Source organism: Centroberyx gerrardi, chromosome 17 (assembly GCF_048128805.1).
Source record: "Centroberyx gerrardi isolate f3 chromosome 17, fCenGer3.hap1.cur.20231027, whole genome shotgun sequence".
In the NCBI taxonomy this organism is placed as follows: Eukaryota; Metazoa; Chordata; class Actinopteri; order Beryciformes; family Berycidae; genus Centroberyx; species Centroberyx gerrardi.
The window spans coordinates 16,773,951-16,791,403 of NC_136013.1; the positions used below are offsets into that span (position 1 = coordinate 16,773,951).

Here is a 17,453-nt window from a genome sequence, read left to right on the forward strand (position 1 = left end):
TGTGTACAATTCACATTATCCCAGTTCAAAGAACCAAAATACAGGTGTGTATTTGGACCTGCACATTCTGTCTAGTCAATAAATAAGATATTTTGGCATAGTGTCAACCGGTGTAATATATTCCTGACATGATTGCTGTGGTTGCCCTCTCACCCTTTCCCCAGTCTTTATCACTGCAATTGACCTATGCTCTCCCACCTGCTGTAGCACAGAGAAAGAGAGCAAAAAGTAAACACTCCCTAGAATGTGCATGTGCACAAACACCCATACACACACACACATGCACGTACACACAAACTCACACACACACACACACACACACACAGAGAGGCATATCTCATTACCATCCTCCTGATAGTGCAGGCAGCGGGTGTTGCAAGGGAGGAGGAGAGAAGGAGAGCAAGACACAGTGAGCTTCAGCGAGAGAGGGAGAGAGGAAGAGAGAGAGGACAAGCAGAGAAGCAACGCCAGCAAGAGAAAGAGGGAGAGAGCCAGCACTAGAGAAAGGGGGGGAGCGCGAACACTCAACAAGATAACAGGAGATACGCGTGGGAACAACAGCCCACTGGAAAGCAGAGGCAGAGATAGAGGCAGAGCAGGGGAGCCGGTGTGCAAGACGGACGGCGTGAGTGTGTGTGTGTGTGCGCGCGTGTTCAGTCTACGTGTGTGTTTCCACGGTTCTCCTGAGGCCGTGGCAGCCATGGCGTCGGAGCCCAGCACCCAGTCCAGGGTGATGTTCCAGACGGCAGACAAGACGGAGGAGCCGGCGCACCGCAAGCTGGGCAAGCTGACGGTCAAATACAACCGCAAGGACCTGCAGAGGAGGCTGGATATCGAGGAGTGGATCGACGGGCAGCTGCACCTGCTGTTCGACTGTGAGGTAGGGTAGGGCTGGCTCAGGCTGCTGCAGGGAACACACACACACACACATATACACAAACACACGCACACACACACTGTGTTGGGTCCCTGAAGGGGAGGTGAGGGAAGAGAGCAGGGGAGGCACTGAGCTGCACATAGGTGCCTCTGGTGGGCTATCCATCAATCCATCATGCATGCAAGGGGGACAGATGAGAGTGACAAAAGAGCGGGTGGGGAGGCAAGTAGCTCTGCTTCATGGCTGCAATTTGTTGGCACAGATAACCCCCTCTAGATAATTAACCTGACTGCAGTATCAGCTGTGCGGCTTGCACCATGGTGTTCCCCTATGATCCTATTGATAAGATAATTTTTGCCACTGTATCACGTCTGATTGCAGTCATTAGAGTGCATGTTGCCACCCTGACTGTGCAACCCATTGCTCACATTAAACATATGATTACCGGATGAATACATTTGCATTTTAAGCATCTAGCTGACGCTCTTACCCAGAGTGACTTACAATGAATACAACAGCAGAATGAGCTTAAATTCCAAGATCAGCAACTTTAGAAGCAAGCAATAGTGAGGAGTGCCAGAGACAGATCCACAGTCCCTGACAATGTATTCCTGTGACCCTAGAATGATCAAGTAAGAGAGAAGTGCCAGGAAAAGGAATAAAAATAAGAGCTAAGGACAGAAGTAGAGGAGATTTATTGTTTTTAAATAGAAATGCACACTTGATGTACCCATTTATATGTCCTGCCACCATGGTACATGGTATGCAGGACTATATGTCGTCATGTCTGTCTGTCTCTGTGTGTGTCGACACATTCTTAATAACTCCAGAACAATACATGATGGAAACTTCATACTTCAGGTTCCCCCTATAGAATAGATGATCTGATTAGATTTTGGAGCACCTTGCTGCATAAATTTACATATTAATGAATGATGACATATGTTATGTAAAGACAAGTATGTTGACATAGAAATATTTGCTAATTAATGCATTAAATAGCTTTATGAATGACCTCATTAGCATAACTTATGTTTAATGTATCAAGGCGATTATGGCAGGATATCAGGCAGCCCCTTGTGCCTCTTGTTTCTCCTTTTTTCTTTTTTCCTTGTGTGTGCTGTTGAGACATGCAGACTTAAACCTAGAAGACTGAATCCCCCCCCCCCCCCAGCTGTAACATGGGTCATACAGAGCGGGGTTTACTGCCCCGGTCTCGGCGGGGAGGCGGTCTATTCAACAGCTTAAAGAAGGGTTTGCACCCTGGCACCCACAGGACAACGTTCCCGCCCCCCACTTCATAACTACAATCCTGTGTGGCGGGGGAAAAAATCCAATTAGGTCAGATGCTCCATATTGATTTGCTTGGCATTCTCCGAGGGGAAACCATGGCAACAGATGTCTCATCGCCCACGTGAAGCAGCGTGGCACAGAGGAATTAGAGGGGTCTGTGAAGGAGCATGGGCGTCCTGATGACGACGCGGATCAGATGACAACACCGCCTCTGTTTGATGGCGGAGAAGGGGAGACACGGTGGCGTTTCTCATTTAGTCCTCTAACCGTGCGGGGACCCTAAGCTGAGCGACCACAGATGGCCTGCAGCAACCTCTCTGTCTGGCATCCCTCACCCTGCCAACAAACCGTTTGCATATGGCATGCTGATGCCGGAGGGCATGAGAGTGCACGGCGTGCGAGTTGCATCCTCTCAGAGGTTGAATGTTCTGTGAATAACAATTGGGTCATGATGAAGATGGATCCGTCTGGTTATAGAGAAACCTGTTGAGTCTGTAATTGGGGTCTGAGGAAATGCAGTCAATAGAGTGTCTGTCCAGAGAGTGTGAAAGTGCAGAGAGAGAGTGCAGGCGCTAGGGCTGGCGCACCGGGTTCAGCAGGACTCCACACTGAGATGGGAGGTTCCTTGCAGCAAACTCTGGTGATAGACAACTAGCATCTCCAATCAGCTCCAGTCAGCCTTTTCTAGGCCAGTGGATAGTCCATTAGAGATAAGCCTGCTTGGTATAATTCAAAACACTTTGGTCAGGAGTGCTTGGGCTTTTCAATATTGTGCTATCCTTGGTGCCTAAATATTTCCACATAGCAGTGCTTATGAGCTTCATTCCATTTACTGCCCATGCCTTCTTCCCCGTGGTAATATACTGTATGCTAATATGCCTGTGAAGCAGTGGGTAGAATAAATCACATTACTGGAAATCAGATATTATGTCGATTATGTGGAACAGAAACAGATCTGAAGCCTACTCCTGTCATCTTGTCCCAGAAACATAGAAATATTTCACATTTGCACTATGTAGCCTTTCATGTTTTGATTCTAACATAATCTAACATTAGTATTAATGTACAGCATGATTAGTGGATGTGCTCTCTGTGTGTGTGTGTGTGTGTGTGTGTTCCCCGAGCTCCTGTGGGGGAATCCTGGAGAGAATCGGACCTTTATAACTGAAGGATGGGATCCCAGCATGATTGATGAGATGACGACAGATAGCAGTAACACTAGAAATTCCTTTGATTCAATTGGGATGGTGCCTGTCATGTATTAAAGTTAACATTATGTTGAATTATCTGTACAATTTCCCTAAGGATAGGTCTAATTCCATGCCATATGAAAGTAAAGACTTTCCTATCTAGTTGGGATAGATCAGATATTTGCATTACCCACAGCTGTGGGATTAGGTAAGGTTTGTCCATGTGCACTGGCCAGTGTGATGAATTTTGCATGGGCTCAGGGGAAGGTTACTCTGTTGGTTCTCTGAGTCTTCCGCGTGGAAGCATTTACCATCAGTCCCCTGTGTCACCGCCTGAATTATTTAGCCCCATCTCTAATTCATACGAGGGCTGCCTTGGTCTGGAAGGCAGCCTTCTTTGCAAACTTCACACCTTTTGGGGGGAATAGTAAACTAAAAAAGGTGTGACAAATAGCTGTATGATGGAGTTGAAATAAAAATGTCAAGCACAAACTCAAAATGCCACAACAACTGTTAGGACTTTGCATGAAGAGAAGTTCAGTGCACCCCAGTTAGTCTCTAAATATTGCTGTTTGGCCTACTAGCTACTACACTGAACAAAAATATAAACGCAACACTTTTGGTTTTGCTCCCATTTTTCATGAGTTGAAATAAAAGATCTAAGACTTTTTCTATGCACACAAAGGCTTATTTCTCTTAAATTTTGTTCACAAATTTGTTTAAATCCGTGTTAGTGAGCACTTCTCCTTTGCCAAGATAATCCATCCACCTGACAGGTGTGGCATATCAAGATGCTGATTAAACAGCATGATTATTGCACAGGTGTGCCTTGGGCTGGTCACAATAAAAGGCCACTCTAAAATGTGCAGTTTTATCTTGAAAAAAGACATTTATTAGGCACTGAACTATGGATCTCACATGACTAGGGCTACAGATATGCATTTTTTGAAAACCAGTCAGTATCTGGTGTGACCACCATTTGCCTCATGCAGTGCGACACATCTCCTTCACATAGAGTTGATCAGGTTGTTGATTGTGGCCTGTGGAGTTGGTCCACTCCTCTTCAATGGCTGTGAGAAGTTGCTGGATATTGGCAGGAATCGGAACACGCTGTCGTATACGCCGATCCAGAGCATCCCAAACATGCTCAATGGGTGACATGTCTGGTGAGTATGCAGTAGGGCTGGGCAATATATCAATATTATATCGCTATTGTGATATGAGACTAGATATCGATTTTGGATATCGTAATATCGTGATATGGCATAAGTGTTGTCTTTTCCTGGTTTTAAAGGCTGCATTACAGTAAAGTGATGTAATTTTCTGAACTTACCAGACTGTTCTAGCTGTTCTATTATTTGCCTTTACCCACTTAGTCATTATATCCACATTACTGATGATTATTTATCAAAAATCTCATTGTGTAAATATTTTGTGAAAGCACCAATAGTCATCCCTACAATATTGTCGCAATATCGATATCGAGGTATTTGGTCAAAAATATCGTGATATTTGATTTTGTCCATTTCGCCCAGCCCGTGACATCTCACATGTGGCTTTGACTTACAACTGAACATTTAGCCCACTTCGTAGAAAATACCGAGATATATATTGTGTATTGCCATTCAGCCTAAAAATACCGAGATATGATTTTTGGTCCATATCGCCCAGCCCTAGTATGCAGGCCATGCAAGACCTGGGATGTTTTCAGCTTCTAGGAATTGTGTACAGATCCTTGCAACATGGGGCCGTGCATTATCATGCTGCAACATGAGCTCTGGTGGACATTCCTGCAGTCAGCATGCCAATTGCACGCTCCCTCAAAACTTGCGACATCTGTGGCATTGTGTTGTGTGATTAAAAACTGTACATTTTAGAGTGGCCTTTTATTGTGACCAGCCCAAGGCACACCTGTGCAATAATCATGCTGTTTAATCAGCATCTTGATATGCCACACCTGTCAGGTGGATGGATTATCTTGGCAAAGGAGAAGTGCTCACTAACACGGATTTAAACAAATTTGTGAACAAAATTTGACAGAAATAAGCCTTTTGTGTGCATAGAAAAAGTCTTAGATCTTTTATTTCAACTCATGAAAAATGGGAGCAAAAACAAAAGTGTTGCGTTTATATTTTTGTTCAGTATACTTCCCCTACTGCCTGTGAGCCATCAGGCCTTTTGGGTGACCAGTTTATTGAAACACATTGGCTATTATAGGAATTCTACTGTCAATAGTTAAAAGTTTCATTTGTTTAAATACTGCCTTGTTTGAATATTGTGGAGTAATCACATCATGCTTTCAGAAGATTTGGCGCGCCCTCATATCACTGGACAATGGGATTTGGATATCTTTATCACTCTATGGCCTCTTCAAATTATACCACGGCTCATTGAGTGGGGTTAATGAACTGTAGTCGCTCCGTTGAGGAATATTTTGATTTGTGGACCGCTCATGCCTCTGACAGGAAAAAGGAAGTGAAGATCTGATAAGTTATACACACACTGGCCTCTTCTCAAAACAGCTTGGTTTCCTGGGCATGGTTTCCTCACAATCATGGTCAGTCAAAGCCAAAACATAGCATGGGTAATGGAACCCTATAGTGCTTAATGTTTGATTTCAATTGTTCTAATATTTTCTAAGATGTTAGCTCAGTAGATATTGTTAGTAACACTCACTTTGATGAAAACTGCATCTAGATAGCTGTAAACACTCTATAAGTTGAACTCTACCAGCTTTAGATAGCAACAACATTGAGCTCATGGTAATGAATCCTTAGTGACTCCAAATTATAAATTCCAGTGGAGGTCATCCTGTCTTGACAAAATCCCATTGCTCATTTAGATTGCCGTCTGAAATTGCGTTCCTCTGAGAACCACTTTGATATTCATGAATTCAGGTATTAGTGCCAACATTCATTTTAGCATCAGTCTATTGCCTGTAACTTCAAAAAGTGCTGTTGAGACATTTTCAGCCCAGAGGCCCCATTAAGACGCCATTTTACTTTGACAATGAAGGTAACTCTCAACAGCTGAAAATTGCGACTGCACATAATATGAAACACGGAGAAGTTACTGGAAGGGACGTATTGTACTTTGCCGTGATAAATGCACACATTCTTCCCGGCTCAGTGGAAATGTCTCATTGATATTCAGCGGTGCTCGGCGTGGTGCTGCAGTCACGGGACAGACAGAGGGAAGGCATACGCACAGTGTAGTTAACACAAAACAGCTCAAAGGCCCCAGCCCAACCCAGTACAGCACAAAACACAAACCAAAAACCCCCACACAACCCTGCACAGCCTAATACCCAAAGCAAAGCCCAGCATAGCACAGCATGGGCCGAAACAACGCAGTTCAGCCCCGCATGGCTCCAGCCATCAGCAGAATCACAAAGGGTCCAACCTGGCCTCATTTATCAATTAGAGGCGGGCACAGGGGACTGTGGAGCTGGGCCGGTCTCTTCCGCCACTCAGCACTCCCACATTGATTAGCTCTCTCCTCATCCAGAAAACTGTGCGAGCCCCGTCCTCACCAGCTATTAAAACTCCCCAACTGGAAAATATCCCTTTTAAAAGGGGCCCCACTTGTCAAGTTTGAGTGTACACCTGCTGACTCCAGATATCTTACTGCTCATGATTCCTCTAGTGAGCAGTCCTCATTTCCTCTGAAAATGTTTTTTTTGAAAGGAGTGGATATGAGCTTGTGATATGAATTGATTACATTCTATATTTGCTTTTTATCACTGGAGGCCATTTTTACAATCTTTCCCTTAAGTCAGCAGGTACCCATTCATCTTCCTGTGTCCTAGCTGCCATTGCTGCGAGTTAACAAGACTGTTTAAGCTCATGCTAACATAAAAAAAAAAAAAAAGGTTTATATGGTTTTAGAGGGAAGAGTCCAGTTCAACACATTACAATATCTGCTGGCCTGGGTTTCAATTGTAACTTAACACCAAGCATGCACACAATGTGGGAAAACGCATCTTAGTATCAGCCAGCTGAGATGAGCATTTTTTTTTTTAAGGAAAGAAACACTTAAACTGGAAATAATCTCTCAGTAATGGCTGAGCTAAATGCCAGCTGGGTAAACCATCCATGAAATCAGATGGTGGCATGTGGCAAGTATGGCCTCCTGGAGCCACTTTGCCTTCATGCTTGGGCGCTCCTCAGCCTCGCTCATCTGGACAGCACATCATCAATCTCACCACTGTTATGGGAGAAATCGCTCAGGAAGAAAACCGTTATTTATACAGCACAACCAACACTGTTAAGTTGGGAGTTTTGACCCCTTTAGAGAAGTAAGGCGTCGGCACCTTAGAACTTCATATCTCAAGAGTTTACATGAAATTATTGTGCAGTGATGAAATCCTTGCCATGGCTTCACATCTTAAGCTCTTTTTCTTTGCTTCTGAATAACTGTCAGTGATGTGGACAGTGTTGACGCTGTGAGTGAACTGAGGACGACAAGTGACCCAAATTATGCAGTATTTGCATGTCAAAAGAGCTAATTTTGTAGCATTTGGGAGTATTAAAGTGTGCACATGGTGATGGAGGACCATTGTCTCTAGCCTTTGTGTCTCTGTCTGCCTGTCCATAGGAGGAAGAGATCCCAGAGTTAGAGATTGACATAGATGAACTCCTGGAGCTGTCAGACGAGGGCCAGAGAACCCGGCTGCAGGTGAGCAGATTGAGTTAACAGCAAGATTTAAACCACTCGATCATTTATACCACTTTGCACTGCTATACATCAAATACTCCAATCTCACTCATTTATTTTCACTTGCTCCATGGCGCTGGTACCTTAAATTCCCCCCTGCTCTGCACTTTGTCCCACACAGAGGAGGCACCGAGTCTCAGGGGGCCGCCTTGTTTGCAAAAGAGTTATGAACACTTCAAAATACCACCTTGCTCCTACTTGACACATAAACCCGGGTACATCTGTAACTATGTGGGATAATAGCTTTACAAGCCCTCGCCGGACGCCTTGTGCAATGTTTGCAGTGAAAGAGCAATGTCCACTGCTGTGACTGAGCCTATGTTTGTTTCTTCTCTTTTGATAGGAGTTGTTGCAGGAATGTGGAAAGCCAAAAGAGGTGAGACACAAAGAAAGCTCCTTTACTCACATGAAACTACACTTTAGGTTGTTAGAGAATCATGATTTTGCCACAGAGAAAACTTGATGTTACTGGTCCATTGTTCCTGTGCTCTAGTTTCCAACAGTTACATGCAGCAATAATCCATTTTCTCCATCTTTCCCCTAGGATTTTATCAACGGGCTGCTGTACAGGATAAAGGGCCTACGCAAAATGTCAGGGCCCTTGAAGAAATAATAGGTCAAATCAAGAATTGAGACAATGTGGAGCCTCTCACCTCCCACACATTAACTATTTTGGATGTCTGTATGTGCGGTTTACATGTCAGTGGGACCCTTCCTGCACACATGGGTCAGCATCAGTCTAAAACCAGAGCAGTCGGTTTTGATTAGGATTTTTTTTATTTGACTTTTATTTATGGACAAGCTATAACTTTTTGACTCCCCTCAACATACCGATAACACACCTGTGATAAAGATGTATTGACTATTACTCAGATGGACTGTTTGTTTTTTTTTGTGTAAGATTGTACATTTTTGGTTGCCTATTTATGTACATAAATATTTTTGTTCTGATAACAGTGTTGTATGTCAAAATAAAAGAACATTTTCAAGACAAGGCTGTGGATGAATTATCGAAAGGGTTACATCTGATTTCACAAGCACAAAGTGACTCATCAACAGTACTGTAGGTTCAGGTAATAAACGTCAACATGTACATGTAAGAGCCCATCAATTTACAAGCCCTATAAAAGTACCCTGTTACTATAGGTGGCCTTTACTACTGGTCTAAAACATTGGTCTGCCTTTAAAGGATGAGTAAAGATGCCAGCAGAAATAGGGCATTATAACGGCCAGCAGTGTGTCCTACTGCCCAGAGGCAACTGTAAGGCTTTCCTATAGGACGGCATTAAGCATGTGACATGTTTTACTGTCGATTACTGCCAAGGTTCTGTTATCTGGTGTTAATTTCCCAACAGAAACAGAGTGACGGAAACAAAGGAGACGTTAGCATGTCAGGGCTAGGAGTAAATACAGTGAAATCAAGGCCAGGAAGGTCCATTAGGCGTGCATCCATTATCCCCATCCATTTCCTGTCTGTGGTCAGTGTATGACATGGCCAGACTAGGCAAACACAGTAACGGCCTCCATATGGGCCTTAATGGAGCAAGCCCCTGGAGGAGAATGTAATTACGGTCTCTCCTCAGTTAGGCAGACAGTAATGCACACTGATGAAACTGCACTCTGGCCTTCTCTCTGTCAAACACAGAGGGTCGTTCGGCTAAGGGCTCCATTACAGTAATTTGCTTGGTCCGCCCCCTTCCACTCTTGCCTTTCTGACACAGAGGCCATCCATACTGTAAGAACACACTTCTGACGACGCCTGCCTGGGTGCGACATTCTTGTATAACGATGACATCAGCGATCAAAGAAAGGATTCAGAGAGGGAAAATCTGAATAAAAAGATGCTGCATTCCCTCAAAGCTGTCACACAGATAATGCGTACAACTTGTGCATCCTGTAAATTGACATTACACACAAGGACAGGAAAAGAAAATAGTCATGTCAGAGTCTCAGCCAAACACAGATTACAACAGTGACTGCACTGCCTGCCAAAAGAAAACAAAGCCCTCAGTAATCCTTTTATACTGGCTCCTCTGTGGCTCTCTATTCCAGAGCTGACAGTCTGGGATTGTACATCATCCCAGATGAGCCCATGATGTGCACGTATTGTGTGTGTGTTGTCAACATTTAAGAATCAAATGGTGTAAAGTGCAAACCACAAGATGTGCCTTTGTTGCCTGTGGGAAGTAGGACAAGTGACAAAAAAAACATGAGGCTTCTTATTCAGTTGGACAGTTACAAACCAGTCTGGATACAGCAGCTATGTAATGTTCCTAAAATACCAACACCATCCAGCTGCAGCAACTTCTGCAAGTTTTACCTCTATCACATACATTACAGAAAAAATAAGACCTGTGTTTCTGATATTACACATATTGCATTAATTTTACATTTACATTAGAGGGTTTGGTCTTGATTAAACCTACATGCTCTGCTAGTGAATGTTACCCCTGGCCACTTCACTTATTTCTTTAGATCCCCCTCAGCTATTACAAAAGGCAGTTGCTACTCTATGGGGGCCACATAAACACAATTTATAGCCACGCTTGACAGATTACATAAGATTAGCAACATAATTAGGGGTTCCGGCTTGTTTTAAACGATAGGTGGTGTTTAAATCTGTTCTGTTTTTTCCTGCTGACATCCATAAATACAGCTCATTTAAGGCTAAAGCACAAGTCTATCAGTGACACTTGACCAGCGCCTGATAAGGCCAACACCTGCAGTCTCACTATCATGTCTTCCTCTTCTTCTTAGGCGCAGTGTAGTTCGCAGTGCGATGCTCCTTCCTGTCATATTTATCATGGCCTTCCCTGGAGAGATAATGAAAGTGTTGATTGATAATACATCACACTAAATACTTTATACACATGCTGCTCAACAGTGTGGCAGCAGGCTCCGCAAGATTTATCTGGGTCATGGTATGCATGCTAAATCATAGGCAACAAATCAATGATTTCCATGCAAGGCTCTGATATGGGTGGGAAAGCGGAATTCTGTGCTTATTATGATGAATGTGTATGGCGCTACCTGAAGCAGCGGTTGCAGAATAGGTCTCCATCACAGGTGTGACAGCGAATGGTGGCGTTTTGGTTACAGATGCAGCACCAGGGAAGCTCGTCCTCATCACTGTCTGATGACTGAGCTTCTACAGCAGCCGGTGGATTCCTGGTCCTGGGTGCTGGAGCCGGCGTCTTAAAAACACATCAGATCAACGAAAGGATTCTATTGTATTCTGTGCAATATCTCGGCAAGAAACTTGAATTTGCATTTTGACTATGTTTAGTACCGGCTTCTTAGAGGTTGCTTTCTTTTCTGTGTTCTTTGGACCACTGAGCTCTAAAGGTATGTTGTAGCCGCTGGCTTCATCCAATGCAGCCTCTTCTGAGAGCTGGAACAATCAGAAATACAGCAGTTTCAGTACATACAGTATGTCTGATTCACATTACAGCTGATGAGTAAATTGGCAGAATAGCAGCCCCTTGTGGTTGCCATGAGTAGTATGAATTAGTTCACTATCATCTTCAAGGGTGTGTCGACTTCAGAGTATCATAACCCAAACTGGTTTGTCTGTGTGTTAGTAGACATACATGACATCATGTCTGAGCCAAGATTTGCAATTAGTAACAGATTTAACATGTATGATCACTTCTTATTGCCTCTATCCCAGACCTGTTTTAATACTCTCTTCACAGCCTCTTCCTCAGTCTCCTCCTCACTGTCAGGATGCTGCAAGTCCTCCATAGTGACTAAAAGACAGCATGAGGAAAAATAACACAACAAGTACACCGATGACAAGTTTTTGACTAACAAGAACACAGATGTGGTCACACTGAGACATTCACACTCTTAACAGGGCCAACTTTTTTTTTTCAGGAGAGGAAGTGAGAGGAATTCCACGCTCTTGTCATATTTTGTGACATTCTGGTGTGAAAGCATGGGTCACAGAGAAAGTCAAAGTATGCCAAGAACTCAGCATGGAAAGGTCATGCTGTAGGAACTGGTAACACAGACCATGTACAATAAAATGCTTAGACTGCAGCAAAGTAACATGAAGTTTAACTGAAGTGTCTCGTACCTTTGTCTGGGTCCTGCCCCTTGAGTTGTGCCATCCTCTTGGCCATCTGCAGGACCTGATCCTGGGAGCAGTGCTCCTGCTTCAGCTCCTCCATGGCCTCCTCCAGCAGTCGGCTCTTCTCCGCCTCCAGCTGCCTGAACGCCTCCTGGCCCTCCTCCAGGTTCTCCTCCAGCCTGCCCTCCTCCCCCTTGTTTAGGTTGTTCATGGGGCCATCCACACCTGCAGAGGGAATAACATGTTAGAGCATAGATTCACATAGTCGCTAAACAAGGTGCGTTTTCCGAATCTAGTCATGATGTAATCTTTAATTACGTTGTTATGACTGTGTAAGGTGAAAGCATATGACTGTGTCATCAATCAATAATTTAAATGTGGGTAAAATCAATGAGAAGAGTAACATCTCAGTACATTCAGGGTTTGGTTGTTGGTTGTCTATGGCAACTTCCTCTGTCATCTGAGTTAGCAGATCATTGGCCTTTTCTGTCTGGGTCCTGTTGTCTGGGGGCTGGTGCACCTGCACAGAACAGCACGAGATAACTTTATCACAATGACATTAGGTGATCTAAGGAATTAGAGCAGAGTAGTTAGCAGTTAGTTACTTCTAAATAATATTTAATACTACAAGCTGCAAAACAGACCTTGCTATCAGGTCTATGAAACAATAAACAAGTAGGCAGGGGCTTGGCTCACAGGTGCAGGGGCTTGAGACGGTGCAGGTCCGCCCTGTAGAGCTGCCAGACGCTCCTCCATCTCCCCTGCAGAAGGCACTGGCTGGCTGGGAGCTTTCAAAGCAGCGAGGCGAGACTCAATCTCCTTCTCAGATGGGATGGACTCTGAAGAAAAGGTGAAAAGAGTATAATGACAATAGCAAAGAACTAAGACTAAATATTTTGTCAGACTGAAACAAAATGGTGTGTGTTAAAACTAAGACTTGTAGTACTTGGTTTGGTGTCCTGTTTCAGCCTCTGAAGCCTTTCAGCAATAGCCTGGTCTTCCTTACTCAAACCTTTGGTTGGTACAAGGCCTGCTTTGGCACTTCTACTGCCTCCGTGTGCAAGAGGCTGTACAGGCTGCCCTTGCTGCTTAGCCTCAAGAGCAGCAACCCGTCTGTGGAAGAAAGCATAAAGCTTTGGTTAATGTTAATGTTAGAAAACTGCTGTGATGACCAAATGTCACATTTACAAATTTGATCATACTGACTTTTTGTAATTTTCTGGAGGAGACCATCTGCTGCCATTGTTAGGTGATTCCCCACTGAAAATAAAGAAATCAAAATAGGTAGATAGTATTTGAAGGTAATTAATGTTAATAACATTCAGATTTAGGTTACTATCTTTTTGGTGGAAGGTACAGCTTGTCCTCTACCTGGTGAGATTACCATGACACTGCTTGCAGACCTTCTGCTGGGTGTTGCCACAGCGAGGCACCACAGCATTGAAATTCAGACAGCCTGAGCAGAAGGAGCGGCCGCAGCTCTTACAGCCCAACTGTGACGAGAATAAAACACAAATCATACAGTTTACATAGCCTGCAAACGTTTTTTTTTAAGTTGATATGTGAATAGCGTTAGTTACTAACGTTGACGTTTCCAGCAAAACCGTACCTCTTTCCTGAAGAGACTGAACTTTGATGCACAGCTATAACAACGGTTGTCCATGCCGATGCACGTAGAGATTCATGTGGCAGCTCTGATTTGGCTGATATTGCTATAGCAGATAATTATGTAAACGAAATCAACTCTTTAATCATTCTGAGCTTTCAAGTACAAACGGTACAAACGTCTAATCACAACAGGAAGTATTCCGGAAGATATGCGGTGACGTACGATTACATACTTCCTGTCTCTGATTCCTCCAATCAGCTTTGTCCAAATTCTCTCGCGGTCCCCGTTCAAAACAGAACAGTTCATTCGCCCCTCAACTCAATTTCTGCAACAGTTTGTGGTTCTAAATCCGTGGAAAGGAGAAAAGAGGATTGTAAGCTGTATGTGAAAGAACCCCGGGTAGACCTCCTGCTTCGTTTTCAAGACTTGGCTGGTGAATCTCACTAATATTCCAGACAGCGACAGGAAAATGATCAAGCTAATGCTAGCTAACGTTAGCTCGCTAACGTCACGCACTTACTGGAACCACACTAGGCCTCTAGTAACGTCACCGTTGGTCCTACACGTTGTGTAAAGTTGCTGTAATATAGATTTTGCCACTTGGGTATTCTTCGTTGATGCGAGCCCCTCCCTTACTTCATTCTCTTACTTATCATCGTAGTAATTACTAATACTTAGTCAATCTCAAATCGAAATGTCATCTACATGTATGCCCTTCGTCTGATTCTGGTATTCCCTATGGTTCATTTGCAAGCTATTTTTGCACGACTTGACTCTAATAGCGTTTTGCACTGCCAATTAGTCGTCTATGCCCTATATTGCCTATGTATTGCCATTTAGTGATAGCTTGTGTATGTTTCTGTGTGTGTGTCTGTGTTGGCTTCTAGTTGTGTTAGTTTCCGCAATGGCAGAAGGAGGAGATGCAGAATGGGAGCTGAGCAAAGAAAACATCCAGCCGCTGAGGCGGGGCAGAGCCATATCAGCTTTACACCAGGCACTCAGTCAGCAACAGGAGGGGCTCAGCTCTGCCATCAACCAACAGAAACAGTAAGAATGAGCTTCTAAACTCCAGACCAGGCATCTGGATTGGGTGACAAGTCCTGTTTTCCCTTAAATGTATAGTTTCCTCATGGTGATGAAAGTTTTGTGGCTTTTTTTTTCTAGGGCCTTTGAGTCTGAACTGCGAATATATGATGGAGATGATCCACTTGATGTTTGGGATCGGTAAGCAAAATATGGACTCCATTTACCACTATAGATTATTTATATGATGTATACCATATTGTGTATTTATATGACACTCAGAAAACTGAGGCTAGATTGGAATTACATTGCTTAAGAGGTTTTATTTCATCCTCATGTGGTTCTGATGTGGTTCTGTTTTTGAACAGCTATATAAAGTGGACAGAGCAAACCTTCCCTCAGGGAGGAAAGGAGAGCAACCTCGCCATGCTGCTGGAGCGAGTCGTGACGAGATTCACAGATGAAAAGAAGTATCACAACGACCCTCGCTATGTTGACCACTGGATCAAATTTGTAAGTGTGATCAATTGTGATCTTTTATTTTTTTTTATGTTTTATACATATTTTTGTTGTTTTGACACACTAATACAACAGTAATTACTTTTGCCATTCATGTGTTTCATTAGGCGGCGAACTGCCCGGAGCCACTGGACACTTACAGGTACATGCAAGCCCAGGGAATAGGAGTGACGCAGGCTTCCTTCTACATTGCTTGGTCTGAGGAATACGAGCAACAGGGGAACTCTCGCAAAGCAGACATGGTTTACCAGGAAGGCTTCAAGAGCTGCGCTGAACCGCAAGATAAGCTCCTGCAGTTTCACAAGTATGGATCCATCCAGCATGGTTTGAGATCAAGAAAGATCTCAGTTGGAAACTACACAATATTTCCTTGCTCTTAGGAGTTATATCATAATATAACCAATTTTTGCATTGCTGTCCCTAGGGCTCTGCAGGCGCGTGTGTCCCGGCAGGTGATGATGAGTATTGTGGAGGAGGACAGTGATGAAGAGACCAAAGAAGCTGACAGAGTTTCTCTAGTTGACCTCAAACGCAGGGGGAAGAAAAAGGCCATCGCACCTGTCAATAGAACTGGGGCTGCAGTAAAAAGTAAGTACATACATATCCAAACTATTTCTGTTGTAGAACATGCAGCTGATGCTACAAACACTCCAACAGCTTTATATAGCGGCATTATCAGTTTGGAAAAGATTTTAAGTTTTGATGTACAGTGGATTTGTGGACAGGTATTTCCCGAGGCCTGCAGTCGCAGGGTGCCCCCGCCACCAGCAGTGCTGCGAACAGCCGCTTTTTGGTCTTTGATGAGAACAAGACTCACAGCGATGAACCTTCAGAGCCTAAATTGGAGTCTTGGGTGGCCCCTCCCTCTGCAAGGGCAAAGGAGAATGAGCAGAAGCCGGAGAAGTGGTGCGATGTCAAGGTATGAGAGAAACGTGGTGTATTAGCTGATGAAAATGTGTGTATCGCTAACCAGTGGGGTCAATTTGAACTTTTTCTGTGTGTGTTCTGTTGTAGATACCCCAGAGGTCCAGATTTGGTCACACTGTTATGGCTCCGCCCCCTCCCAAACCCACCTTCCAACCATTTGTTGAGGAGTCAGACCAGCCTCCAACAATGTTAGTGGCCACAAGAATAACATCACCTTAATCTGTTCTTTAAGTACCATGCTTTTGTTTTGTGTTTTTTGCTAAAGACTTAATTTACATAGCAAATTCAGGTTTACGGTTAGGAATTTACAAAGAGCAAATGTAATTTTATTCTTCTAAGGCTATGTTCCTAAGATTTCTTCTATTTGCTTTGGTATCTTCCTTCCCTCCCTCAGGACTCCATGTAAGATCAACCCGTCAGTGAACACAGTTTTATCAGCGCGCAAACCCTGCAGAGAGGAAACCCCTCTAAAGAGAATACAGGAGCATCATCAGCAGCAGCAGCAGCAGGAGGCCGAAACGGGCAAAGTACAGGAGCAGAGTATGTACTGCAAGGAGCTGCTGCTTAGTGGCGCCACTGAGTTCTGCTTTGAGGAACTGCGTGCTGAACGCTATCGCCAAAAGATGGCCCAGGAATCAGAGGTCAGAGGCCAAAAGGACCAAGCTAGCGCTGGTGCTGCAAACTCCCAAGACGGACAATTTTAGCGTCTTTTTTTATGGATTTCCACATTCATTTTGAAAGGAGTTTATCCACACATATTATGTAATTATTATGCATTGTTGGTCATAAAGTATCTCCTGCTGTTAATATTTTGTCCATAGCATTGCAGTTAGTCATAAAGGTAAAAAAGAAATGGGGGAAAAAGTTACTTAGAAACCATTTGAATTGAAGACATTGGCGCTATAGTGAATTTATTTTTTAATCAAAATACATATTTGTTGATACAGAGCAATCCTAAAAGATATTGGCATGTGATCATTTTTTTTTTTTTTTTTTTTTTTTACCATTGCTCAAATCTCTGCTGTGGAAACACTACATCCATTTATTCCTAATTTCACTCTCAGTCTAGTAATCCAGCATTTTTATTCAGATGTGCCTAAGTTATGTTTTATAGCTGTAATGTCTAAGGAGCAGGATTGTGTTCATATTTGGTTTGACATTGTTTGACATGTATGGAGGTGTATTATATTTGTTCTTTCGCTCTCGCTATGTTATTGCTCTTGTTTG

The 17,453-nt window shown here is 43.6% G+C and overlaps 3 protein-coding genes across 4 annotated transcripts; 2 read left to right on the forward strand and 1 right to left on the reverse strand.

The window, feature by feature from the left end:
- Positions 1-468: 468 nt before the first annotated feature.
- Positions 469-9,047, forward strand: ppp1r14d (protein phosphatase 1 regulatory inhibitor subunit 14D). The gene is made up of 4 exons (XM_071899999.2): positions 469-880; positions 7,957-8,037; positions 8,420-8,452; positions 8,621-9,047. Exons 1-4 carry the CDS (start codon positions 701-703, stop codon positions 8,687-8,689), a joined length of 363 nt encoding a protein of 120 aa, XP_071756100.1. The 5' UTR covers positions 469-700; the 3' UTR covers positions 8,690-9,047.
- On the reverse strand, positions 8,899-14,117 carry zfyve19 (zinc finger, FYVE domain containing 19). Its single transcript, XM_071899985.2, has 12 exons — positions 13,990-14,117; positions 13,758-13,860; positions 13,520-13,641; positions 13,355-13,408; positions 13,095-13,261; positions 12,845-12,987; positions 12,563-12,668; positions 12,155-12,373; positions 11,749-11,825; positions 11,366-11,467; positions 11,107-11,270; positions 8,899-10,889 (listed from the first exon to the last, which is right to left on the reverse strand). Exons 2-12 carry the CDS (start codon positions 13,809-13,811, stop codon positions 10,811-10,813), a joined length of 1,287 nt encoding a protein of 428 aa, XP_071756086.1. The 5' UTR covers positions 13,812-13,860; positions 13,990-14,117; the 3' UTR covers positions 8,899-10,810.
- bub1bb (BUB1 mitotic checkpoint serine/threonine kinase Bb) lies at positions 14,057-17,255 on the forward strand. Of its 2 annotated transcripts, none has more exons than XM_071899964.2 (9): positions 14,057-14,190; positions 14,645-14,804; positions 14,922-14,981; positions 15,149-15,293; positions 15,407-15,603; positions 15,724-15,887; positions 16,010-16,218; positions 16,314-16,414; positions 16,621-17,255. In XM_071899964.2, the coding sequence occupies exons 2-9, from the start codon at positions 14,662-14,664 to the stop codon at positions 16,928-16,930; spliced, it is 1,329 nt and encodes a 442-aa protein (XP_071756065.1). In that variant the 5' UTR covers positions 14,057-14,190; positions 14,645-14,661; the 3' UTR covers positions 16,931-17,255. The 2 variants fall into 2 exon arrangements, with proteins under 2 accessions (XP_071756065.1, XP_071756073.1); XM_071899972.2 differs by having other exon boundaries at positions 16,025-16,218; positions 16,621-17,252.
- The last annotated feature ends 198 nt before the right edge of the window (positions 17,256-17,453 follow it).

Bases quoted from the DNA above. Each gene is read 5' to 3' on its own strand.
- bub1bb (XM_071899964.2), top strand. From the start codon at position 14,662: ATGGCAGAAGGAGGAGATGCAGAATGGGAGCTGAGCAAAGAAAACATC. The intron at 14,982-15,148 runs GTAAGCAAAATA...GTTTTTGAACAG, and splicing joins CCACTTGATGTTTGGGATCG to CTATATAAAGTGGACAGAGC. The intron at 15,604-15,723 runs GTATGGATCCAT...TGCTGTCCCTAG, and splicing joins AAGCTCCTGCAGTTTCACAA to GGCTCTGCAGGCGCGTGTGT.
- ppp1r14d (XM_071899999.2), top strand. From the start codon at position 701: ATGGCGTCGGAGCCCAGCACCCAGTCCAGGGTGATGTTCCAGACGGCA. The intron at 881-7,956 runs GTAGGGTAGGGC...GCCTGTCCATAG, and splicing joins ACCTGCTGTTCGACTGTGAG to GAGGAAGAGATCCCAGAGTT. The intron at 8,038-8,419 runs GTGAGCAGATTG...CTCTTTTGATAG, and splicing joins GCCAGAGAACCCGGCTGCAG to GAGTTGTTGCAGGAATGTGG.
- zfyve19 (XM_071899985.2), bottom strand. From the start codon at position 13,811: ATGGACAACCGTTGTTATAGCTGTGCATCAAAGTTCAGTCTCTTCAGG. The intron at 11,826-12,154 runs GTACGAGACACT...GCTGTCTTTTAG, and splicing joins GGGGCAGGACCCAGACAAAG to TCACTATGGAGGACTTGCAG. The intron at 11,468-11,748 runs GTCTGGGATAGA...TGATTGTTCCAG, and splicing joins TGAAGAGAGTATTAAAACAG to CTCTCAGAAGAGGCTGCATT.